The sequence below is a fragment of the Haemorhous mexicanus genome, chromosome 6 (assembly GCF_027477595.1).
Source record: "Haemorhous mexicanus isolate bHaeMex1 chromosome 6, bHaeMex1.pri, whole genome shotgun sequence".
Lineage (NCBI taxonomy): Eukaryota > Metazoa > Chordata > Aves > Passeriformes > Fringillidae > Haemorhous > Haemorhous mexicanus.
Genome location: NC_082346.1, coordinates 28,444,516 through 28,471,411, shown reverse-complemented (window position 1 = coordinate 28,471,411; position 26,896 = coordinate 28,444,516). Strand labels below are relative to the sequence as shown.

Below are 26,896 nucleotides of genomic sequence, written 5' to 3'. Positions count from 1 at the left end.
GAAGGCTGCAGGGTTTCTGAAGAATATCTGACTGTCTGCTGGTTTCTCCATACTTTATGGCCATACATAATAGGAAAGCACATGTGGAAGCACACATATTGGTATGGATGCAGCAGAAACAAAACACACAGTGCAGTGAACACTTACATTAACAGTGCACTGGCATCTTGCAGCTGTGCTTCTTTACACAAGTGATTGTCTCCCTGCTAAACTTGTGATTTATTTGTCCCAGAAAAATAAAGAATGTTTTTGAATCTTGGAGCAATGCTCAGCATTGGTCATTTGTAGTGCTCCAAAATAAAAATTATCCCATTGTACTCTAGATTAATATTTGCAGTGTGCATATATTATCCATTCTATGGTATGTGCATGGGAAGCAAGTCTCCTAGAAGACCTAGAAGACTTAGCCTTAGAAGAAAACACAGTGGCATAGGTTGTCTGGGCTTCTCAAGGCTGCATGGATTTTGAGCCTGTTGTCTACAGCAGAGAAGGCATTCTGGGGCAGGAGCTCACCTAGCTAAAACAGCCAGTAGGCCCAGGAGCCCATCTGTCTGAGAGAGGAGCAACCTGCCACACATCAGCTCTTCCACAGCAGCAACTGCATCTGTGTTTCTTCACCAAATGAACCCCTGCTGGAATATCTGCCTCAGAAATGAGGGTCTGAGGGCCCTCACCTAGACCAAGGTCCTTGCTGCATCTGGAGCCATTAATGTTCTTTCTTGCTTTTACAGTCTAATGATCAGGCACATGGTAACAGCAGCAGCTGTAGCAGAGCAAAGTCCATGTGTCTGAAATGTTAGCGGGGTAAAACCCTTTCTTGTTGCTTCTTGTGTTGATTTTCACGTCTCAGTGGAAAACTGAGTCACCAGCAATTTGAACGCGTACCTTTGTTCCCTTTCTCACTTTACAGGAGTCAACAGTGGACGATGCTCACATCAGGACCATCAATGCCCTGGCCATGAAACTGGAGCGACAGAACAAGGAAGAAACAAAGACGATCTACGGGCGCCGAAAGCAGCTCAATGAGAAGTGAGTATGCTTTCAAGTCACCCCTGTAAAGCAAAAACAAGAGGGGAAAATTGGGTGTCTTCAGCTGAATTGGAGCATTTGTTTCCTCCTTTTATACCACAACTACCAAATATCAGACACTGGAGTTGTCTTTCCAGACTCCCAGAGCAGGTAGCTTAGAAGGATTTTTAATCCAGGAGTGCCAAAGTCATGCATCTAGTCTTGGAGTCAAATACTCTGTTCCTCATCACTTGGCACACAAGATTCATCAAGCTTAGACACTTCCAGCTATTCACACCATTGTCCTGGTGAATTGCCTTGTGCTTTTCCTGCTCCACAGCCCCCTGTCTAGGAAATACAAGCAGGAACGCAATCTCATTGATTGTGAGATTATTGAGAGTTTAAGGAAAGTGAATCAATACTTTTTAGCTTTTATCCCCATGCCATCCTAAAGACATGGAATAAATACAACCAGATAGTCTTCTCAGGCTAATGCTTTATCCCTGTGATGAGCCCCCTGTTATGGAGAATTGGGAGATCTGTACATGAGGGAGTTCAGAAAACCTGTGGTTTTGTTTAAATGTGAGCATCACAAAGCTCAGTTGTGGAAATCCTTACCTCTGAAATACATCTCTAAAATATTATTTCCAATTAAAGGTGGAACAGTTTTCATGGTAACCTGAATGCATACAGGAAGAAGTTAGAGGGAGCCCTAGAGATTCATGCCTTAATCAGAGAAATAGATGACATCACAGAAAGAATTACTGAGAAGGTAAGTTTGCCAATTTTGATTAATTTAAATGGAAAAATGCTCTATCAGTCTTATTCATTCAGAAAATAGAGGCAAAAATGCTGATCCTGAATTATAATGTTGATATTAACAGAAAAAAAGGCTATATAAACACCAATTATTTCATCAATGGAAGTAATTATATTTGTTTAATTATAAGTCAATAGGCAAGTGGTACTACTTAAGGTTACAAGACTTTTGGCTTGATATTTTTATAACAACTTTTAAAATCTATTTCTTCATTTTATGGGATTTGATCTCAGAATCCCAAGGATAAATTTTATTTTTTATATTTTCATAACACACCTGAATTTCTATGCAACAATTTATTGGGTAATATTTTTCTGGTTTGGTATATGGAAAAAAACCCCCAAAAAACAGAAAGGAAAGATTGAGAAATGCAAGGAGGCATGCCTGTCTTTGTTCTACGTGTGAAAGGCCAGAGGCACCTTAAGCAGGATTATGAGTGTTCAGAAGAGATGTGGATGCTTGTTTCATCTCTGTAAGGAGAGCAGACAATGTGCTCTATTGCTATTTAAAAAGACAATAAGAACGTTTGGATGGCAATGCAAAGAGGTGAAGGAGGAGGCTTTTTGAAATAAGATACAGATCCTTTTGTTTGGTGTTATCTTCACCATTTTCACATCCCACTGCCCTCTCCAGAGTGTATTGATACAAGCACTGGATTATGGAAAAGATGTGGAAAGTGTGGAAAACCTGATTCGAAGACATGAAGAAATGGAGAGAGAAATCAGTGTTATTAAGTCCAAAATGGAGGTAAGAAATAGGGAAGTACAAAGGATACTGAAAAAAATTCACTTTTTCTTCTGAAAATATGGTGTAAAAATCATTGTTACCCTTCAGATTGATTCACAGGAATTTTCAGCAGTGCAAGTGCAGCATAAATTTCTTCTCATGAAATTACTGTGCTGCTTAATCGTACTTTATCTTATCAAATATTATTCTTCCTGATGCAAAAAATCTAAGAAGAGAGTCCCTTTATAACGTCTGAGTCTCTGGCCCTCAGCTACAAGCCAGATCAGACTGTCCTATACATTTTGGAAAGCATGGACTCCATCTTTCCCCCAGTTCCTGTACTCAGCTGAACCAAAGTCACAACTCCATTTCTATTCAGAACTTAAATGCAAACCCCATACTGCATGTAGTTTCCTGACACAGACATCCAACACAGAAATTCTAGGCTATAATTGCCTGCCTGATCCAGTCTGGCTTTTGTAAAGTCTGGTCATTTTGCATCATCTAGGACTAAATTAAATTGAGCATTAAATATGGGTCTAAGGTCCTTTATATTTATATATTTTTACTAAAAAGAAATACAGTCTGTTGAACAGTAGTAGAAATCCAATGACAACCTCTCACATTTTTTCATTGTTGGCCATTTCATATAGAAAATATGAAAAACTTTTTCTTTACAATAGTATAGTAACTGTACTTTTTAAGGATTAAAACCAGCCTGGCATATCTTCTGTTCTTCATAATTAAAATTCTTCATTTTCATCAACTTGATGGAATTTTACAAGAAAGTTTTGAACTTTAAGCCTGAGTTGATGGGCGTCCATCAGACTGCTACTGGAAGTTAGAATTAGCACTTCTTTTTCCAATCTGTTTGTTTATATTCTGCAAAACTGTTTTCTAAATTGTAAATTAACTTTTGTGCAAACAAAACAATGCCTGCACATGGATGTTTGCTTACAAATGCATGTGTATTATTTTTTGCATATTGTATATCCTTTTGTATATTTTGTTACTGTAATTTAATTACATCCCTTTGAGAGCTGGGGTCTTAAAATGAGCTATTTTTCCTGAAAGGCAAACTCAGGAATGAATATAAGTATATGGTATAAATTTACTTCACTATAAATCTCTTCCCAGCCGCTGGAACTGGAATCTTTCCGCCTCTCCACAAGGAATCCATCCATAAATGACAAACTGACCATGAAGCAACAGGAGATGAAAAACAACTGGCTCCGACTCCAGGGACAGGCTAAACAAAGGTGAAGACTTAGAGTTGTTTGAATATCTCTCAGCAGGAGCAAAGCTGCTCCCTGGGGTCTAAGCCCTACTTGCCAGAGGTCTTTTAAAGTTTTTTAAGGATTTTTTACAACTTTTACATGCAGCTAAGACACCTGCATTGGAAAATGTGTGACTTGATACACAAGAAGTTCCACTGATGTGACTTTGGGAAAACTAATACAATGTTTTTTGTGGTTTATCCCGTTAAATAGTGTTACTAAAATGCCTCCAGACTATCCAATTAAATCTATCATAAAGCCTTTGTGAAAGACTTATTTTTGGAGGGTTCTTGAAGATTATTTTTTTTGCAAATCTTTCCAAAACAAGAAAGGCTTAATCCTGATCTGTAATCATTGCTGTAAGCAACAGCTATGAAGGCTTTTTTACCTTTCTTGTGCTAATGAACTGATGTAAAAATATTAGTAAATATGTTGTCTCCAAGGCAGTGTGCATCTCCTGTGGTTTTGGTTAACATGAGGAACTCCTACGAACTGTAAGGGAAAGCTTGAATTAATTTCATTTGGCTTCTGTTAAGTTGCTTTCCTCTGCAAATGGGGAGGGAGAGGTAACTAGATAATTCTGTGTCAGATGATGCTGAACTGCACCTTGTGTGGCAGGAAGGAGAAGCTGGCAGCCTCATACCAGTTGCAGAAATTTAACTTGGAGATGAAGGAGATGCTAGACTGGGCCCAAAACACCAGAGCTTTAATGGAAGCAGGGGGGCTGCCTAAAAGCGCAAATGAAGCCGAAAGCATGATAGAGGAGCATCAGGAGAGAAAGGCAAGTATCTTCCGTGGCTCCACTTGCACATACTGGGAATCTTTCTATGTGCACAGCAGGCTGCTGTCAATAACGTGGTAAAAAAACTGTTTTCAGTACCAGGCTGGGGATAGAAATCACCTACATAGTGACAGAACTGTCCCATGGCAGTTCTTGTGTTTGGCAGCCTTGTGTCTTTGCAAAAAAGCACAGAAGCCCCATGAGCTCTCACCTCTACTGCTGCCCGAGCCTGATGGTGAAAAACAGGTTCAGTCTCACATCATACTCACTGCTCATCTCCTTATTTGTATTGCTAAAGAAGTTAATGCCAGTTAATCCTTGCTTCGAGCTAGATTTTTTCATGTGAACTTAATTTACGTGAGAAGAAAATAAAATCAGCAGTTTATTTCACACAGCAAAGCAAATTACCAGTGAATGGTGCTACACAGTCACTTCTGAAACACTTCATATCCCAGTAATAATTACCTTACTTATGTTTTGATGGCTAATTTGGCTAATACTTTTGGTTTCTTTTCGGAAAGGAGTGAAAGTTTAATTAACATTAGAAAAAAGTGAATATCTTACTTTTACCCAAGAATCATAGCTATCTTTCAGCTGTTGTGCTACATTCTCTTTCTAATTACTCTACTTCTTCCAAAGATCCTGTTAACAGAATAATCACTGAAACCCAGTGTTTTGTGAGTCCCATTATTAACACAATTTGTAGATTCTGATTGATTTTCTGAACCCGAATTTAGTGTGAAGTTCCTGAAATCCCCTCCTTCTTTAGAGTCATCCATTTTAACAATGCTTTCTCCTATCACTTAACAATGTTTTGCTAATAATTCTTTGTCATATTAAAAATATCACAAACCACTGATGTAGTGTGCTCCACATTTAAATGGTGCCAAGATCTAAGTCTTTAATATCTGTTAGTCAAAGAGCCCAAACGGGTCTAAGGAGTCACAGAGAAAAGGAGAAATTCAGGCTGACTAAACTAAAATTATAGACAAGGCAAGAAGGAGGGGTTTTTCATTCTGGTTAGTGGCTCATACCAAAGTCCTTAGGAGAAACTGGAGTTGAACACAAGATGCTCATGTGAATTTCAAAAAAATTTGAATTACAATTTTATAACTGTGTTATCTATGAATGGGCAACACCCCCACCCCAAAAATCTCAAAAAGCATCAGTTCTAATTTCAGAAATTTAATAGTACATGGCATAGTGTTTAAGGTTGTTTATGAGTTAATACATTGTATTATTTCATTCCATAGTTATTTTCATTTTCAAATTGCTTACATTAGAAATTCCACATTCAGTTTGCTGGGATCATAATTGCTTTTTATGCTTTCACCTTCAGGATTCAGTGTAGGGGTATAATTCATTCCTCAGACCAGGTGCAAAGGTTAAATGTGTTTCATTTTAACCCCACAAAATGAAATAAAACCATATCTTTAATGTAAAAATCCAATGCAAACTCTTTTGTCGGGAGAGGAAAAGTTCTAGGCACTGTTTCTTAAAAGCACCACTTTTATGTAGGTGGACCGGGGATGATATTATGGATGTTTGAAATTGTGTTCATTTATATTTCAGCATTTTCTAATCTGTTTCTAACTAAATCTCAATTCTCATTTGTAGGAAAACAGTTGTTCCTGGACCAATAAAGTCATTTATTATTTACTTTTACTCTCTCTTAGGCAATTCTGTGCCCTTCCAGTAACATAGCTCAAAGATGGATGATTTTCCATGCAAATATTAGTGCTGGAAAGTTACAGCCCAACCTCTTCCCCTCAAGGCTTGTATTCTGAATAACTGGCTTTCCACAAACCCTTGACATCAACCTTAATAATGTATTTTAGGAGGAGATTGAAGCCCGAGTGGAAAGGTTCAATGCTCTCAGTGACTTTGGTAAAGAACTTGGCAATTCAGGTCACTATGCAACCCCTGAGATTCGCCAGTCCCTCTCCAGACTGCAGCAAGCCTGGTCTGAACTGATCCAAGCATGGAAAGAGCAATATATAAAATTGTTTCAGGCACAAGATTTACAGGTGAGTAAAATGACATTCAAGAGAGGATGCACATGCCACTGACAGTTGTTCTTGATATAAACAGCAAATTTATGAGATGGTAGCATGAAAGATGTGCTAACAATACCCAGTGTTTCATCTGTATGTCAGTGGTTTCTGGAAGGCAGGCCGAGGGCCAAACACATTCAGTGGTGACAGGACTTTGAAAAATTTTACCTCTACAAATCATAGAACTTTCTGTGGAATATGTGCTGATATGTTTTTCAAAGACTGTAAAACTTAGCAAATTTGGGTCAAACTCTCATACATCTGGAAAAAGACACATACCTATAACACGACATCACTATTCTTCCAAATTCTAAAACCTGCCCAAAAAGACATGGAGCCAGACAAGTATTTTTTTAAAAACTGAAGAAAAATTTAGCATGGACAGAATAATGTATTTTTTCCTGGCTTTTTTTCCTTATAAAATAACTATTTTGGCTGCAGTTTTCCAGAAATACTTCTCTGTAACAGTCATCTCACTTTAAAAATTTCTGCTCAAACAGAGATTCTACAATGAAGAATGTATTTTAAATAAGAGCTGGGCTACTAATCCCATCTAAAATCACCAAATATATAAGAACTTAAATCTTATGGTATGGGCAGTTTCAATGCTTTTTCATGTATTAATTATATGTTAATTTTTGAAATAGCCACGGAAGTTTGGTTTTTTCAGTGTACTCTGCTGAAGTCAGGTTAGCTTCTGCTTTACAGCATTTCAGCATGTTGTCCTGTTTGTGACTGTTGGGTTTTTTCCCTACACAGAAATTCTATGGCTACGTGGAACGGATTGAGAGCTGGCTCAGCAGCAAAGAGGCCTTCCTAGCTAACGAGGACTTAGGGGTATGTGCTCTGAGAAATTACAATTTTCTCTGCAATCAGTCTGGAGGAGAGGGGCCTGATGTGCTCTGAATCCTCCTGTGCTCTTTCTCCTTCTGAAGTTACTGCTCTGCCCTGCTGGTGGTTTAGGATCAGATTTCTTTCCTTGGTACTTTACACAGGATGGGAATCTCAGCCCTAAGAGAAATGGAACAATCCAACTGCTCTGAGTATAGCAGGGAAATGAGACTGCATAGAAGCACAGAATTCTAGTATGGTTTGCATTGGAAGGGACCTGAAAGACCACCCATTTCCAACCCCCCTGCCATGGGTGGGGACACCTCCCAGCAGCCAGGCTGTTCAATGCCCCATTCAGCCTGGCTTGTCTTCTCTGACCCAAATACATTTGCCAGCAGAGTGCAAGTCATCACTGCTGTCACTGCTGGCATACCCAGAGTAGCTTTAAATTACCTACCACAGGTATCAGTAATGCTGCAATGACTGAAACTGCAGACTGATGCATGGGCTGCAAAAGCTGTTCAGGATGCTGGAAATACATTCTGGCACTTAGCTCACCCTACACCTTGTATAGGTAGTGCTACTAAATTAGTTGCCTCTGTGGGGGCTACAAAAACATCTCAGAATTCAGTGTATTTGCAGTCCCTTCATTACAGTATATGAGACTTAGAAGGAGTCATCCAATCATATTTAGCTCAGTAACGTGCAGAAAATGCTCTGTGAGTAATTTCCCATCCAATGACTCATGTAAGCACCCAGAAGTTTAGTGGTTTTTTCTGACCCATTTGATGTGAGCTTATTGCTTCCTTTAGAATAGTGGAGAAGCAGAGTTTACTGGGATAACAACATTTTGACACCACTGGTTCTATAATTAAAGTGCAGAGGGGTGCTGAAAGGAGAACTCTGAGTCATTAATCTTGGGATTCACAAACATTACAAGAAGCGTTTCTCTGAGGATTAACTGTAATGTCAGACTCCAATCCTCAAATTCAAATCTGGATCTGAGCTCTTCCAAATTCCATGAGTTGAAACTGAGACTCTAATTTTAACCTCTTTCTGTGACATATTTGTTCACTTAACTCTGATTTCAGTTTGGCATCCCACGTTTGCTTTCAACATAGCATCTGTCTTAAGACTGATTTAAAATTAGGGGCTGATGTTTCAATTCCTGAGAAGTTATGTGTCCTAAGCAGCACAACAATATGCACGAGAAGCTAAGCATCCAGCATTGAAATAACGGCCTCAGACCTTGCATGGAACATTATTTGGGTGCCAAGTGTCAGATCAATGCCAATCAATTCCAAGGAACAATAAATTTTCTTGACAACTAGTTTGGAAATCTGGGGTAAATGCCATTTACCTTCTGGATTACCAGTGTTTTGGATGGAAAAACTCTGACTGAAAACAGCTTCCCTTTGTTGAATTCTGTCCAGGACTCAGTGTCTAGTGTGGAGAGCCTGCAGCGGAAACACACACAGTTTGAAAAAGCCCTGGAAGCTCAGATGGAGAAAATCAATGAGATGGCTTCATTTGCTCAGCAGCTAACACAGAACAAGCATTATGACTCAGAAAATATCAGCAGCAGATGCCAGGCTGTTCTGAGGAGGTGAAGTCAAATCCTTCCCATGTCAGCCACCAATCTCTTCTGCAATGAGACCCTTCTCCTGTGATCATTATCTTTAAATGATTTAAGAGAACTATAAGCTGGTTTGCATTTGCTCAACTTCATGCTTTGCAATGGGGTCTTCCCAAATTGGCTGCATTTCATTAGCAGGCAATTGAGGGGAGGGGGAGCAGGATTCAGAAAAAGGCAGTTTCTCTTTAGTTCTGTATTCTAGTCTGGCTTTGGGACAGTGCTGCAAACAGAAGGCCTGCCATGCCATTAAATACTTCATTATCATTAAATACCATCAGGAAAGGTCATTTCCTAGACAACTGCTTTTCTCTGCTCTGATGGGGTTGATCTTTAAGCCCCACTCAAATGATCCATTAGGGCATTTGCAAATTTTCTGATCAGATCTTGCCCTCTCCTGTGAATTACTTTATTGCTACTAGCAATTTCCATATTGTTCATCTTAAACAAGGGCTGAGTAAAAGCAGTTGTATTCCCTGCTGTGGTAGATGAAAAGAGCTGCATAAAAGTTATGAAAAGAGACTCCAAAAGGAGGTCCCTTTTGATTCAAGTGAACATATTGATTTGTTAATGTTGTCTAATTTGATATGCTTTATTAATATCTCACATCTGCATTAACACAAATAAAGTGCTGCAGGTCCAAAAATTGGGGGAAAAAAATTAAAGGATGGTGTAGCTTTAGTTTATCCATGACAACCACCATCATATTTGCAGGATTTCCACATAAGAAACGTGCTGAGTTTGTGTTCTCTTGAACCCTGAAAGGAAATAATGGTGATTTCTAGAGGCAGATACTATATACACAGAATTTGTGGGTAGTTTAAACATATCTATCGGCTCACAATCTTTCCCAGATCAAGGGAATCTGCATATCATGGACATTTCCCTCCTAGGGAATGGAGGATTTATCATGTGTGTTTTAGAGGTGAAATTTGAAAACCCTTATCTATCTAATTCACTCTGTGACTTTTACCTCACACATCTGCCTTCACCTCAGAAAACAGAGACTGCTGGAGAATGCTGCTGCTCGCAGACATTTGCTAGAGGAATCAAGGCTCCTGCAGAAGTTCCTGAAGAATTCTTTTGAGGTACAATTACACAGGATTCACAGTATTCTGGTTTCTTAAAACATGCTGTGCTGCATAGATCTGAATGCTCAGACAGATTTACTGTGAGGAAAATCAAGGAACTGAGCCTGGAATGCGATAATATTGGGAAAGATGAGGATAAGAATGAAGGGATATTTTTTTAATCTTTCCTCTAGTCTAGTGTAGTATATGAAAGATATACTGTACATTGGACAACAGCAAAATGCAGAAGAAATAAATGCATTAAAAGGGAATGTGCCACCATTTAAAAAAAAAAAAAACATAAGAAGAAAAAAATTAGTTCTTTTTTGGTGAGATTCTGACAATGGATTAGAAATAGGGGGATCACTGTCTGTGCTCCCCCATGCACATGTGTGCCCATGCATTTTCTCACTGCATGGGGGCTATCTGATAGAAACAGCTCCCTTTCCAGACAACAGTGCTAGTAAACAAACACATAGGAGTGATCTCATGAAGGGCAGGAGAAGCTATGGGAAGCAGAACCTCAGAAGGACAGCTCGTTTCAGTCCCCACTTACCAGTTCCCTGTTTTATACCTATAAGAGGAGAGCCTGGCAGGCTGGAGCTGAAGAAACTGAAGAAACACTGAAGATTTTGTTTACTTCTGTTCTTCCCTCCCCACAGGTGGCTGCCTGGATTAACGAGAAGAATAGCATTGCCCAGGATGATAGCTGGAAGGATCCAAGCAACCTGCAGACCAAACTGCAGAGGCACCAGGCTTTCCAAGCAGAGATCATGGCCAATAGAAACCATTTGGACTCCATCAAATCAGTGAGAGAAGCGGGGTTTTGGGCCAGGGTGGGAAACTGGCATGAAAGACTCTGCAGACAGTGTGAGTTACAGGGATCTCAGCCAAGGGAGGGGGAGTCCCTGTCCTCTCACTGGTGTTGTCCATGTTGTCTCTGGGTACACTGAGAAGCTTCGTCTTTAGTCCGTCAAGAATTTTCTGTGTCCATCTCTTTCTTCACTCTCTCTCTCTCTTACTATCTAGTGTGACCTTGCTATGCATTATCACTGTGCCTGCAATGGAAACAGATGGGGGCCTGCAATAAAAGATTCAATCCACTCTCTGGGTGAATGCCACTTTAGAGGTATCCTTGTTTATTTCCAGCAGAGAACCTATCTGATTTCATGTACAGCCTTAACAAGACATATAAGATGTGTCCAACAAAAAGGATAGAGTTTTCCAGGGCTTCCTTTGCAGAGACACGTTAGTAGGCGAGATATGAAGGAAACCTGACAAGACTTGTCAGATATTTGGCAGAAGCTGTGATCAGATGATAAGTTTGGAAGGACAGACTGTAACATGTTCATTAATTTTATTTTCAGTCCTTACTAGATGTATTTTGCAATAGATTACCACCTTAAAAGTAGATTGCCCCCTCCAGATTCATCTGCATCTTAGAAACACTTCCCCTTTTCTTTTTTTCTTTTTCTTTTCCTTTCCTTTCTTTTCTTTTTCAATCCTCCTGTTTGCAGACACAACAAGATGGGGGTTAAAGGCTGGAGCTACAATCCTCAGTAAAATTATCTGGTTTTAAAGACTTGTTTGCAGAATCTCTTTCACATTATTTCATGGTGCCCTGCCTTCTTTGCTGGGAATAGTCCTAGTAGTTGCTCTTTAGAAACACCTACTGACCTGGTATAGCACCTTTCACTTGCTGTAGCTCTTGCTTCCCATGCTGTGCAGTTTCTGCCCTAATTTCAGTAAGCCTTCTGTCTTTATTAGGTTTTTCTCTGTCTCTGCAATCCCTCCACCCATTATGTCAGGAGGTGAAGGTTGCAGCTGGCCCTTTACATAAGAGAGCTGGTAGACTTTGATTATGAAGGCAAAAGTGATATATTCTGGTGCATTCAGCAAAGGAAGAATATGTTGCCTGTTCCTTCTGACATAGGAAGGGGAGAAGATGCTCCATGAAAGGCACTATGCCCCAGAAGCCATTCAGTCCAGACTACAAGAAATGGAAGAGCTATGGGAGGAGCTGCTAGCCAGTTGCCAGGATAAATGGACCAAACTGCAGGATGCTTACAAGGTAATGCCAGTGATTACAGGGATGCCAGTGGCTGGATCTTGGTATCTTTTCCAGAGATAGCGCAGCTGCCTTGCTACATGTCTCATCCACAAGTGTGTCACTTGATACAATCCAGCCGGATTCCTCAAGACCATTATTGCAAAGAATCTACTAAGTGTGGACTGACTGGAATTGGCAGGATAATTGGACATCCCTATGGAGGGAAGAGGATTTGTAGGCTGGGCTCCAGTCCGCTTTCTGCTGCTGGTTTAGATCCAGACTCCAGAAAGAGATACTGAGGAAAAATATGTTTACTCATATGTGTCAACTCTGCATCTATGTCAGGGGCATCTTTTCTCCAGCACATTGAGAAAGAAGCTTACAGCTGCTTTTCATTCTTCTAGCTGCAGGCACATGAATTCTCATGACTGTGAGTTATGCTTGCTTGGGCTATCAGAAAATCTGTGGTTACAAAACACAGCTCTCCCTTTAAATGTTCTTTTTTTAAGATGCTATGTCCACAATCTGCATTTGTGCAACACAAGTAAGATAAGCTATTGATGTTTAATGCATCTGTTCTTGTCTTCACCATGACTGAATTCTCTTCTTCATTTGCACCACCACTGTGTATGGGAAAAGTTCACTGAGCAGTGGGAAGGTGCTCCATGTTTGTGTGCAATCTTTACTGAAAGTGACTGAGATTTTTACATCACATTATCTGTCTTAAAGGTTTAAATTATTTTTTTCTTCTTGCTTGTTCTCAGGGTCTTCATTTTCAGCGAAATGTAGAGGATACAGAGAAGTGGTTGGAAGGTGTGGAAAATGACCTGAAAGCACCGTACAATGACAACGATCTGGTGGTTTTGAACAGTCATCTGAAGAAACAAGAGGAACTAGAGGAAGACATTGCTGCCCATAGGGACCGGCTCCAAGAGCTTGTGGTCACAGCACAGCAATTCCAGAAGGAGAAACATTTCCTTGCTGATGAACTGGAAGAGAAAGTGGATGAACTGGTGCAGAGGTGTGTGAGTGCCTGGCCTGTCTTCTGCCAGCTTTTTTCTTCCCTGAATATTCTTTTTCCTTTCCTTCTCTACACTATTCTGAAATGAGTGTTTTGCATTCGTTCCTTATGAATCTGTAGTCCTCACTGGGTTATCTTTAAAATGTGCAGATACAAAAAGCTGCGTGATCCTCTGCAGGAGAGGCGGGGAAGCCTGGAGGCAAGCAGACTGCAGTACCAGTTCTTCCGAGATGTTGATGAGGAGTTGGCTTGGGTTCGTGAGAAGCTCCCCATGGCTTCCTCCAAGGATTATGGCCAATCCCTGGCAACCATTCAGAGTCTACAAGAAAAGCATCAGGTAGTGTTATGTGAGAACCATTCACAGTCTTTAGAATCAAATGGAGAACATTGAACTCAATTTGTCTCTAGCAAAGTTCTTCTGCTGTGCTTTGGCTAACAGGAGTCAGGAAGCCAGGGATCACTTTAAGCCTTTTCTTTTTCAAGGGTATGTCCATGACTTGGCAACATGCAGGATGCCATCCTGGTTATCATTGCAGTGGTGCAAGTACCACACCACAGGCCCTCTGTGGATATGTTGGCTCTTTCAGTGAACTGAGTTCAAACCCTGGCCTTTTCATACAAAATAGATTTTACAAACTTGTGCATATTTTCAGGTTCTTTGGTCCTAACAAAATGCTTTCAAGCTCAGTACATCCAAGAAAGTTCATTGCTCAGATGTCTCAGGATGAGCTCCCACGAAAACATTTTTCCCCAAAATTTCTTCTGCTCTGATGGGAGGGAGTTAACAGGGAATTATTATGCTCGCTGACCTTCACTCCAGTGGTAGCTTTCAAGACAACTGCTGAAATATTTCACAAGGTTCAGATGGGCCATCAGAGAAAGCAGTGCCTGGAATACTGTCATCTCAAATACCAATAAATACCTTCCTCATAGTTCTTTAATAAGGAGCACTGTCTCTTTGCAAACACAAGGTGGAAGAAAAAAATATTCCTCCTAAGATTTTCCAGCAGCTATTGGTATTTAATATTAATATTAGCATATGACATCCCATTTAAGTGCCATGTCAATGCCTTTTGGAGAAATCTGTGCAAGCTGCATTAGGATTGGGAAAGACAAGAGATCCTATAAGTTGTCAATGTGTGTGATACACACAGCCAGAAAGAGAGAAAGCCCAAGCATCTGGTGCAATCATTGTGAAACAGTAAGAATGAAAAGCTTGTTTCATCATGATTAATAGCATAAATGTTTTGTGTGCAATTACTCCTGAAAGTTATGAGCTTGTTGGCATGGTAAGAAAGTAATTAAGTTCACAGAAGAAAAAAATGCTTGAGCTGAATTAATCTGCGAAAATATTTCACATAGAAGAAGGAACAGAGGAGATACTGCTTTAGGCTATGATTATTTTTTGTTAATTGGCTAAGTCTTAAAATGTTTCAACTAACTGTGAGAGTGGGAGATATATACCATAAAATCAGCGCATAATAAAATTCTCTGACATTTTACTTACTATTCTTCTGGAAACAGGATTAAAATATAAGCTTTTAACTCTCAACATGTTATTAGCTACAGCCTCTGCACTTTCTATTTAACGTTGGTGTACAAGCAAGCAAATGTCAGAATTAACATAACAGTCAAAATTGAATATACTGTTAGTTCCACCTCTATTGTTTGTCCTAATGAGCCAGATTTGCAAAATTCAGTCCTTGGTTTGTTACCACAAAAGAGATTGTGAGTGAACTGTATTAACCTTCTTCCTAAGGAAGGAAAAAAAAAAAAAAAAAAGCTGCCTTGCAAAACAGCATTTACACACAAATATATTATGCCTTCAAACAGCTGCTTGGCTTGGAACTGATACGGTGTTGCTTTTCAACAACATGAAATCAATAGGGGGAAGTTAAAGGCAAGATTAGAATCAGAGCTTTTTCCAGCCAAGTTTGACACTTGAGTTGAAAAAGCAAGTTCTCTCCTCATAGAGGACATCTCTTCTACATTAACAGAGCACTGCAGTCTAACTCTGAACCTGCGTATTCATAGCTGTGAAATTAAACAGAACAATGGTAAAATTGTGGGGCTTGTTTGTGCTCAGGGTTCTCAGGCACAGTCAGCCAAACACATGTATGCTCACAGAAAAATCACAGCAGAGGCCTTGCCTACCCAGGGGAGGTATGGAGGGATGCATGCAGTGTTAAAATCTACCAGTCTTCAAAAATTAATTTCAAGTAAAGCCCTTGAGAATTGGTTTGAGGTGGTTTTCTTCTCTCCTTGCCCTGTTGGCTGCCTGGCACTCGTGTACCCACAGTGTTGACCATGGCTGCTACGCCAAGATGCATCTTCTACAAAAGCATTGGCAAGTGATAAATAACAATGTTCAGGCAAATTGGTCATTCTTCTCTAGACATGTTTTAATTCAAGAAATGCCACATAATGGAATGGAACTGGGTATATTTCAGTGGAATCTGCAAATAAGAGGTTTGTGATTGGAACCTTTTCACTCCATACTCTGAGGTAGATATACATGAAAGTTCAAACTTCATGGCTAAATTTGATTTCTTTGATCACTGCTTCACCCCAAAAAAAGTCCTCCACTCTACTTCAAGCATGCACTCAGATTTTGTACCTCTGACCCACCTTTGTGAATAGAAAGCAAATTTCTAAAGGAATTGCACGACTACATTTTATGGACTAAAAATTTCATAACTTCAGTTTTTGGTCTATCATTTTACACTTTACTCTTTCCAGAACCTGGAGAATGAGATAAACAGTCGAGATGCTTTGACCAAAGCAGTGATCAGTACAGGACAGAAACTGGTAAGGGGAGGCCACTCAGCCTCTCGCAAGATTGTAGAGCATCTGAAGGAGCTTGAGACTTCTGTAGAGACCTTGAAGGCAGAGGCTCAGGAGAGGAGACAGAGGCTTATGCAGTCCTATGAGGCCCATCTGTTCCTAAATGAGGTAAGGATGTTCCTGAGAGATTTATTTTGGCTTTTCTTAAAACAACTGGTGCCTACATTGTTGAATGGATGTAAGTGCTGAGAAAGGAGCAGAATTCACACTGCCCTGATTTTTCATGTCTGGCAAATAAGGATACAGTGGAGAAACAACAGTTATCTTCCCAACAAATGGCAGTGAGTAACACGTAACTGCAATTACTGGATTCTGGGTACTTGTGTTTTGGAACTGTGTCTGCTAGATTGCATTAGAGGAACACATGTAAGGTGCTCTCTGTTCTCACTGATGTGTCAGTGCACCACTGCTTTCAGTTTTCTTGTCTTGACCTAAATCAAGCTGTATTAAGGCTCATCTCTGTATTTTATACAGCTGCTGGAGGTGGAGGCATGGCTGGCAGAGAGGAGTTTCATTCTGGAGACCTCTGATTATGGGAAGAATGAAGAATCCACACAAGTTTTACTTCGCAAACTTGAAGCTACCAAACTGGACATGGATAGTTTCGGGTTGCGGATCGAGAAAGTACAAGAGACAGGTGCCAGCTTAATAAACAAAGGCAGTCCAGAGAGGTAGGAAAGCACAAACAGCTTTCTCCTCCAGGTCCGACAGAAATGGCCAGAGAAGGCAAATAAAGAAAAGTTCAACTATATTTGATGGCTCATTCAGAAATAAGATTTCAGGGATCATCCATCCCTCCATCATCATCATCACACACACTGTGCTCCCCAAAAACTTGATGATTGTTTTAATGTTTTCATGAGATTTTTTTTTTTTTACAACTGACTAATTAATGCAGATCAGCTTCTTTATCCATTGTCTACTCCCAGGAACTGTCATCTAGTTCTAATTTACCACAAATGTTCAAAAACCACTGTGCTTGGGAAAGGAAATGAACATTCCTGACAGTTCACTGTTTTTCATTGAAAGTTTGCTTTTATATCTGGGGAGGACGATAGGAAAAGAGCAGCCATTTGTATGATTTACTTTAATTTCCTGAGCTAGCTGGCTTTAATGGCACAGCATAACTCACTCCACAATGTTATCTGGTTTATTCTGTGTTTTAAAGGTGTTGTAAATTAAACCTGTCAGAAAAAAAACAGTGTTTGAAAAGAACCATAAAGCAAAGACATACTTTCTGCTTCTTATTCTTTGCAGTTCAGTGATACTTTCAAAGCTCCAGGGGATCCTAGCAGACTATCAGTCTCTCCTACAGAAGTCTGACACCCAGAGAAAACGCCTGCAAGAACAATTCCAGCTCTATCAGTTTGAAAGAGAATTCCAGCTGGTAGATGCATGGCTTTCCAGTAAACTGTCTGTAGCAGAGTCCGATGACTATGGGCAGGACTTAGATGATGTTGAGGTAAAAAAAAATTAAAAGTATTCCATGTCTTGTGTGGCAAAGCAATTTTTATGTAGCTGCTGACAGTGAAGCATGTTACAATGACAAAAACTAAGCAGAGCTGTTATCTCTACAGCAAGCACTCAGACTGGCTTCTGTCTGCTTTGACAGGCTTGCTGAGGTAGCACCCTCCAACAGAAAATTAGATGTAGCAGAAAGTTAGCTTTTCTTGGAATAAGGTGAGGTCAGCACACTCCATTGCTTGGCCTGCTTATAAATTTGACAGGACCTGAAATATTTGCCTATGGTCAAAAGCACTGGGCTGCAGCATTCATATCTCTTGCTGTTGATTTCAAGGATTAATTTCTCCCTGGGACACACAGTACAGAGAGGTATAATTAGCAGTGTCCACTCCTCCTAGGAACTGCTGCATGTGTAGAGAAGTTCTGTTCATTAGCTTTTGATCTGAGCAACTTCTGCTTGTCAGGATGTGGTTAATTTTTCTCTGTGACACAGAAAGTTAAATGATCAAGACAATAAATGTCTTCTTCTGACTCCGGATCGTTTGGATTTATCAAGAAATTTGCACTTGTAGATTGCAGTGCATAGCTTTTGTGTTATACAGAGCAGAGAAAGTGATTCCTTCTGCCTCTCACATGGACGTAGGCAGAAATTCTTTATCTAAATTTGTGTCCCCATTTATTCTGCAGGTGCTGGAGAAAAAGTTTAAAGATTTTGTCAATGAGATGAAACCTCTGGGACATTCCAAAGTTGTCTCCTTAAATGAGTTAGCATCTAAACTGGATAAGGAAGGCCACAGCAAGATGGATGTTATCCAGAAGAGAGCTAAGCAAATCAATGAAATGTGGGAGAAACTATGCAATGCCATTGAGATAAGGACAGAGGTAGGAGACGGGGCATTGATTTCCTTGCAGCCTCCCATGCCCTTTCTTTCCCAAACCAGTGCATTGCTCATGTTGAAACACAAGGTTTACAGGGGCAATGAGTAAATTTTGTTCATTTTTTTCTAGATTCATTTCCCTTCATAGCCAATGCTTACCCTACTGTCCCTGGCAAGGCTTATATACTTGAAAGATGCTTATCAGCTCTGAGTAATTGTTTTCCTTAATTCACTGCTAGCACTAGTTTCCTGAAAAACAAAGCCAATCCAACAGTTTACCACCACTAACGAGTCTGGCTCTGCCACTTATCAGTCTTTTTATGGAACTACTTATGTAACATGATCAAAATTCTCCAGGATTTTTGCTGAGTTAACTTCTTGAAATCAAAGAAGGCATATGGAAGAGAATGTGATGGAGGACAGAGAGCCAACCCCCTACCTTTAGGCAACAGTTAGGTGTTAAATCTGCTCACTCCCTCTCAGGAAACTGCAGTCACAGATATGTATGGAAAAGCAGAGGTGACAGACAGAACTCAACATTTTTGTTTGGTTTAAGGAGAATATAAAACATCAGATGTCCCCAGTCATTTTTTTTCACTACTGTTGCTTCACCTGTTGCTTATGGGGTATCTCAAGCCCACTATTGTCTGTTAGCAGAAATAAATGCATGACAATTGTTGCTATAAAGTTTGATATAAACTTGTATTATAACTTTTTTTAAATTCTCTCATTTCAGAAAAGCATGATTTTTGCTCAATTTATTTTCACTGTTTGCAGTGTAGACTTTATTCCAAGAAGTATTTCAAGACAACCTCTGTGGTGTAGAGACCTACTTTTAGAGGGCAATTCATGCTCTCCATTTTGATCATTCTTCTTATGTAGGGATAAATTGCTCTTTGGAGTTTCTTTCCATTGTCCAACAGAACCTGGGGAAATTAAGTTAACACCTCACTTTCAGGTGACTTAATGGGGAAGATGTTTCATTTCCTCTCAAAATCCCCAGTGATTTTGTACTGCATTATGACATATTAGGGTTACCTTTTTTCATGTTGCAGACACAAAATGCTGTAGAGTATTACCATTAAATTACTTCGTTATTCCAGAACCTAAAAGCAGCCCATCAAGTTCACCAGTATGACCATGATGTGGATGAAGTAAAGGGCTGGATGCAGGAGAAAGAGGCAGTGGTGGATATAGAAGATTATGGCTATGATCTTCCAGGTGTACAGACACTTCTCAGCCATCTTGAGGGAGTAGAGGTAAGAGGATCTGTGATGAAGCAGTAGCAGAAAAGCACAGATGGCAAAAAAAAAGGAGACTGATTCTTGACTGATGCCTCTCAAGCACCTTGCTTGCAAGACAAATTTATTGCACTCTTAAATATTCTTTGTGCCTCAGAGAAGAGGGCCTTTCCCTCCTGTTTTTAACATTGGGATATTATTAATGCTTTTGCTTTGAAGGATGAATTTCTCTTCTAAAATCTGTTATGATAATTGCAAAGGTGTCAGCTGAACCATAGGAAACTTCAGCTCCACATTTACTAAAATAATCTGTCTCATGTCTAAAGAAGTTTCTTTTACGTTTGATGATGAACAAGGCATTAAAGGAAAACTGAAATTCATATTTCCAGCCTCTGTACAGCCAGAGGGTAGAAACTATATGCATCACCATTAAATTCACTTTTGATAGAGCTAAGTAGTGACTTGGTGTTACAATCCATTCTGTCTCCATTCCAGAGAGATCTAGGAGTCATCATGAAAGAGCTGGAAAGGATTCGAGGAGACGCTTGGCACCTCAGCCGCACATACCCTCAGGTTAAGGAAAACATCATGGAGAGACTCATGGATGTGGATGAGTGCTGGCAAAACTTGGACAAAAAGTTTCTGGAGAGGAAGGCAAGACTGAGCCAGGCAGAACAAGTCCAGCTCTACTTCAACGACTGCAGGGAGCTGATGTATGTATTGGCCCCTTGAGTTTGGCAGTGGGCCTTATTTCTTGTCTTTCTCATATAGGATTTTCTAAATTATAGCTGTTAGTTATTTGATTCCTGCCCCAGGTGCTCTGCAGCTTGCTTTCAAATCTCTTTGAACAATAATCCATGGCATCTCCTCAACAGCACTTCACAGAATTTACCAGGTATCAGAGGTGACCATGACACCTCAGCACAGTGTGCATGACAAAGACACTTTTTCTAGGCTAATTCCTAGACAGTCCCTAAACAGACCCCTGGAGAATTCCATCCCTGTGGATAAATTTGGCAGTTTCACAATTTCAATTCAAAATACTGTTGATTCTGTAGGAAGGTGGGGTTAGATAGTGAAGTAATTTGTACACCTGCATATACACAAGTTCCCCTTTCTCTCAGAGTCAAAGCAGCTGCATTAAAGGTAATCTCCTGCAGCTGCATTAAAGGTAATCTCCTAGAATAAGTAATGAAAAAGTTCACCTATGACAGGAGTAGCAATACAAAGACAGTGGAATGGTTACCACTGATTATTGGACATTTGCTAAGCTAAGGGATAGATGATCCTGAGTTCAGGTAAATAAGTTTGTGCCTGTTGAGACTTATGGAGTAGAAAATGTTTCTTAAAAAGTACCTATAAATGTGCTTCTTTCCATGAATGCTCTTTGTGCACATGAAGTACTTTCCTGTGTAGTCCTTTACAATGTATAAAAATACTGTTAAACTGTGTAGGCTAGGCAATTGCAGTTAGCTCTTTCTGAGAATGAATGCACAGTGCTTTGGTATGTGCAGATCTACATCTTCATCTTTAATAGGCTATGTGTGGAAACAGCACTGGGAATATTATAAATCCCTCAGATGTTTGAGTAAACCTTCATAAAGTATTTGTATATTGCTATGGTTTAACCCCCCAGTCAGCAGCAAAGCCAAGCCACTCCCCCAGGTTCCCAGTGGGATGGGGAGGAGAATCAGAAAATAAAAACAATCAAACAAAAAAAAAAAAAATCAACTCATTTGTTGAGAAAAGGACACTCTAGTAATTGAAAAAAAAGTGAAATGTAATAATACTAACGATGAATTTAGTTTTCTTTTTTTAAAAAAGGAAAATAACCCTCCCAGAAACCATTGATGCCCAATACAATTGTTCATCACCCACTCACTGGTGCCCAGCCTGTCCCTAAGCAGCCATTGGTCCCTCCTGGCCAGCTCCCCCCAGTTTATGTACGGGGTATGATGTTCTGTGGGATGGAGTATCCCTTTGGCCCGTTCAGGTCAGCTGTCCTGGCTTTGTTTCCCCCCTGCCCGGCTGTTTGTGCACCTCCTCACTGGGAGAGCCTGGGAAACTGAGAGGCCTTGGCTTAGGGTAAGCACTACTGAGCAACAGCCGAAACAGCAGTGTGCTGTCAGCAGTGTTCTCATCCTGAACCCAAAGCTCAGCACTGTACCAGTTCCTAGGAATAGACTTAACTCTATTCCAGGCAAAATCAGGAATATTAATATCTTTTGTGAGCAAAAAAAAGTCTGCATACATGTATCCACAGCCATGGGATGTGTGCATTCCCAAATGTCCAGCAGACTCAGATTCCTTCCCTTTTGACCCTTTGTCCTGCTCCGTAGGGCCTGGGCCAACGAGATGCATGCTCTGGTGATATCTGAGGAGCTGGCGAGCGATGTCCTGGGAGCAGAGCTGCTCATCAAGCGCCACGAGGAATACAAGCGCGAGATAGAGAAGCAGTGGCTGAAATATGAAGAAATGCAGCAGGCAGGAGGTGACCTGATGAAGAAGGGACATTTCATGTCCCTAGAGGTGTGTTAAGAATTAAATATTTTAGGAACAAGAGTGGACAAAGAGATGAAACAGACAGGAGGTGCTGCTTTGTCTCTCAGAACAGAAGAACTAAATGGGACAATCAGGTTCTTTACTATTGAAAGCTACATCTTTCATGTGACACACAGAAAAATAAAACACATTTTGAAGTTCTTGGGCTACATTACAATGCAATCACCTTGCATTGCTGATGTCTCTGAGTTCACCAGAACAGATGTAATTCTTCAGAAAGGTCCAAAGGGGCAATAATGCTAAAATTTCTATGATTCTGTTATCTGTGTATCTTCAGACTTTGCCCAAGACACTGTCTGTAGATCCAGAGATCACACCATTGAAAACATCTTCAGAATTTATGCAAGCTCACATTACTTCCATTGCAGAAAGAACAAGAAAACTTTCCACAGTTGAAGTCTCTCCACTGTTGCCTTGCCATAAGTGCATGTATTTGCTGAATCTCTCCCAGTTCTCACCAGTTTCATAGTACAAGCTGCATGGATATAAAGTTTCATCTTGGGAATCATATGGCAGAATATTTGTCATACAGTATGTGGAATATGCCTAAAGTTGTATTATCTAGCTACAGAATTTACATGCTAAATTAATTCAAGTAGGAAAAAAGAGAACCCAGACATCTTTTCTAAATTATGCTAACATCTCAAAGTTATCTAGAGATCATCTTCTAAATCATGAAGGCAGAGTAGTGACTGTCAGATAGTTGGCTGTCATGTGAAAGTCTGATTGGATTTTTCAACTCCTGGCATTACAAATATTCTTTTTCTAGATTGAAGAAAAACTGTCAGAGCTGTCTGAGCTGATGAAGAAGGTAAAGGAGAGCTGGGACATGAGGAAAGTGTTATATGAAGAAAACTGGGAGATCCAATTGCTCCGCAGAGAGCTTGAACAAGCAGAAGCGTGGCTGGCTGCCAAGGAGAGCTTTCTTTCAGACCCATCCTATGGGGTGAGTAACAGCCCTGCAGCATTACTGAGCACTGTGTGCCTCTTAGCATATGCAGAGGGCCTGGCTCATGGACCAGCTCAGGCCTGAAATCAATCACAATCTCAAAGGCAATGAGTCTTTGAAATTAGAAAGGGCAGGAGCTCTGTCCTCTTGCAGAAGTGAGCCCAGGGCAGTTGCTGCATTTGACATGGTGATGGGCTCCTGGAAGTGGTGGCTTCCAGGGGCTGGTAGAAGCCAGATCATTTTTTCACATAAAGAATTCCAGATCATTTTTTCACATAACTTGGAAAAGGCTCAACCTTCCCTGTCTTGCTGAGAGCCTGTCTCATAAGGAAAAAGATGTTTTCCCCACCTTGTAGGGGAAGAAAGGAGCTTTTCCCACCTTGTTCTTCCCATTAAGTGGTAGAATGTTTTACACAGGCACATTTATAGCTAGTTTGTAAATTCCTTTTTAAACACCAGCATCCATATTTTTGTTTGTTTTGCTGGGGTTTTTTTCTCATTGTTGACTGTCTTCTGATAATTAATAAATTTGGAAAACAAAGTCATGAACTTGGGTATCAGAAACTAAGCAGAGGACATGAAAGAAGTCTCAGATGGATTTGTTGTAGGCCAGGAACAAAATCTGTGTCTAGCACAAGCCAGAATCCAAGTGCTCAATCTGCACATAAACAGTTATAGCTGGAAGCCATGGTATTACAAGGCCTTGCAGAAAGGAGAAGGTTGGTATTTGAGCCCTTTTGGTCCTCCAGAGCAAACAGACTGCAAGATAAAGACCTTTTTTTAAAATGTAAATTCAGATTATTTTTCATACACAAATGAAAAAGTTTAGACATCCAGTTACAAACTTTTCAGTACCCTCACTTGGCTAAATAGAATGGATCAATCTGAAAATCTTAGGTGTAATCTCTTCTGATGGACTTGATTTTGGACTTCTGTATGTGGCAATTTTTCCATTCAGGATTCAGTGTCTGAAGTGGAGGAATTATTGAAGAAACATCATGACTTTGAGAAGATGCTTGCAGCACAGGAAGAGAAATTTGCTCAGCTCAGCAGGAAAACTAAGGTGAGTCGTAGAAGGCTGATGAGCTGTGCATGAAACAAGATGATGTGGGTCACTGATTGTTTGAATGTTACTCTATGTAAAAGATGGGGTAAATGAGAAACCAAAGCTGAAATATTTCAGACATAGCAAGACCTATATGTGGATCAAAAAGAGACCAACTAGCTTGAAAAAGCTGTAGGGAAGAAGTGGAAATTTTCTTCTGCCAGGACCAGCAAGCAAGGAGTGAGAAACAGGCTGATCCCTTGCTAGGCAGATGGAGAGATTTTGCTTCATTCAGGATTTCAGTAGGGAGCTGAAGCCACTAAATGGGACAGAGGATAGCAAAGGTCTGAAAATAAATGGAGACCTTTTTCCTTCTGCCTTAAGATTTTTATAATGGATTATGTTAAATACCAAAGATATTAATACAGTGAGCCTCTAAGAGTCTCTTTCATTGTGGGGGAGGTTTTTAAAGTTATTTTCCTGAAATAACCAGAAAAACATAGTGGTTGTGTTTGACTTTAGGCTGAAAATTAATCTGTCTTTTGTTCAGTGACTTGCAATTTGGCCAAGTGAAGGGACAAAGGCCCTTCCCTCTGAAATTTTCCACAAGAACAGCCCTGGATACTCAGTGTTCTTACAGAAAACTTGAAGAAGAAGTGCCACAAGAGAAGGAGCACAGTTTCTCCTTAGCTCGTTAAAAAAAAACAGCCTCCAGAGAACTTATTGAGGGCAGAATTCACCATATTTGAGGTTAACTGCCACTAGTATTCATGATTTGGACAGCAAAATAATGCTTAGCACATAGCAATTAGATTCAGATCTAACTCTAAAAATGCCAGTGGAAGTACAGGCCTTAAGATTCAGTGCCAGGAGACAGTTTATTTGGAAAACTGTTCCTGCTTAAAATAAAAAAAATCTTAGGTAAGTATTCATGAATGCATGAAGGCGATTTTAAAAAATTTAATACTACTGTCCTACAGAGAGAGATGAATCTCCTGAAACAAGTGGACACAGAAGAAAGTGAGCAGAAAGACAAAGGCAAAGTGGTCCGGGTTCCATCTCTGAGAAGAAAACCATCTGACAAAAGGAATGCACCGCCAAAAGTGACAGAGACAAAGAGCACAACGCCCCTGCCACCTGTGCCCGCACACAGCGTGTCCTGGAGGGTCCCACTGGAAACTATTTTCTCCCCCATTGAAAAATCCCCAACGAGGTTCCAAGAATTCACTTTGTTGGAAGTCCCTAAAGTTCAGAGCAGCAGTAAAACAGAAATGAAAGCTGAGACAAGGCTTGGTGAGATTATCACTCCAGCTACACCAAAGGTGGTGGGCCCACAGGCTACATCTTTGGAAAGTCACAGTTCTTTAGGCTCTCCTTTATCTCCTACTCCTACAAGCCAGCAACAAAGCAGCAATTTGTCAGAATCACAAGCCACAGACCACATATCTGCCCAGGAAAAAGGTGCTATAGGCTCCTCGTTCTCCAGCCTGCAGACCAAACCAACAGCAACACCACCTGAGCCTGGACAAAGGCCACTAGATAACTCACCAAACTTACTGCTGTCTAGCTCCTCTTGGGAGATTTTAAAGAATACATCTTCGGTAAGTCCCAGGAATTTCTGGTTCTCTCCTCACAAGACCACTACCCTGTGCTAGTTAAAGTAAGGCAATAACAGTTCTGTGTGAAAGTCACAAAGAGCACCATACAGTGGCATTCTGGTGGACACACTCCTGGATTCAAACAAGAAGTATCTTGTGTGTCTTTGCAATTCAAACACTTTCCACAAAGACAGTTGACTTAAGCAGCTATGTACAGCTTAAAACTATTTTTAATTTACTAAGCTTTTATAGCCTAGGTCTTAGCAATTGTATTGGTTTCTCTTTTTCTTTTCCTGTACTAGAGGCTATTCCTGCTGCTGAATATTCAGCAGAGGACTTAAAAACAGATGGTGTCTCACAAAGAGGATGATTTACCTACAGCCTCGGTGTGAGGTGGCAGTCCACTCTGTTCAGAAGTCAGAGAGAGGCAGGACTTCATGGCACACTTGACCAGGTGCAAGACTAGAAACAGAAGCTCCTGTTTGCTCACCCTGGCAAGAAATTCACTGTTAACTCATTGGCAGATAAATTGTTTGCTTTTGCTCCTCTACTCTTGAGAGGAGCACCCTTGTCACAGATCCAAGTGTAGCAGTACAACACATTGGTGTACTCAACAATTGTGGAGGTGGTATGAATAACTTGAACAATTTAGGTTGTAAAATGCATGTAATAATATAAAAATAATATTAGTTAATTAACACACTAAGAGAAAATTCCATAAGTAAACTGTTCAAGAAGGAGTTGAATTCTCTTCATTTAGGTGGTCTGCATCCTAGTGAGGATTTCCAGCTGTGCAGTCATTGTAAAGGCTAGAGATCAGTTTCTTTGCATGGAGTTTATCTAAAAAATACCTTCAGAAATTTAACATAGCCCTAAGGGCCATTTTAAAGTTAAGCAGCAACGTTCTTGTATGTCTCAGGTTTCTGCAAGTCTCCAGAACATGGAGGGTTTCCTAGAGAAGCGAGACCAGCTCCTTCCACGAAGACAACAGGTAGAAACAAATACCATCACTTTGGGTTATTACATTACTCCTTGAGTTATAGT

At 40.2% G+C, this 26,896-nt stretch overlaps 1 protein-coding gene across 1 annotated transcript in view; it reads left to right on the top strand.

Annotated features, from left to right (window-relative positions):
* SPTBN5 (spectrin beta, non-erythrocytic 5) overlaps window positions 1-26,896 on the top strand; it is a 90,984-nt gene that overhangs the window by 60,242 nt on the left and 3,846 nt on the right. The window contains exons 40-63 of the mRNA XM_059848214.1: window positions 911-1,029; window positions 1,666-1,780; window positions 2,462-2,575; window positions 3,692-3,813; window positions 4,450-4,612; window positions 6,451-6,639; window positions 7,426-7,503; window positions 8,931-9,103; window positions 10,128-10,218; window positions 10,863-11,009; window positions 12,134-12,271; window positions 13,015-13,271; window positions 13,422-13,608; window positions 16,011-16,223; window positions 16,590-16,786; window positions 17,373-17,577; window positions 18,267-18,461; window positions 19,561-19,716; window positions 20,194-20,411; window positions 22,038-22,227; window positions 23,030-23,206; window positions 24,168-24,272; window positions 25,235-25,855; window positions 26,772-26,843. Coding sequence (XP_059704197.1) covers window positions 911-1,029; window positions 1,666-1,780; window positions 2,462-2,575; window positions 3,692-3,813; window positions 4,450-4,612; window positions 6,451-6,639; window positions 7,426-7,503; window positions 8,931-9,103; window positions 10,128-10,218; window positions 10,863-11,009; window positions 12,134-12,271; window positions 13,015-13,271; window positions 13,422-13,608; window positions 16,011-16,223; window positions 16,590-16,786; window positions 17,373-17,577; window positions 18,267-18,461; window positions 19,561-19,716; window positions 20,194-20,411; window positions 22,038-22,227; window positions 23,030-23,206; window positions 24,168-24,272; window positions 25,235-25,855; window positions 26,772-26,843 — 4,242 coding nt within the window. The remainder of the gene's footprint in view (window positions 1-910; window positions 1,030-1,665; window positions 1,781-2,461; window positions 2,576-3,691; window positions 3,814-4,449; window positions 4,613-6,450; window positions 6,640-7,425; window positions 7,504-8,930; window positions 9,104-10,127; window positions 10,219-10,862; window positions 11,010-12,133; window positions 12,272-13,014; window positions 13,272-13,421; window positions 13,609-16,010; window positions 16,224-16,589; window positions 16,787-17,372; window positions 17,578-18,266; window positions 18,462-19,560; window positions 19,717-20,193; window positions 20,412-22,037; window positions 22,228-23,029; window positions 23,207-24,167; window positions 24,273-25,234; window positions 25,856-26,771; window positions 26,844-26,896) is intronic.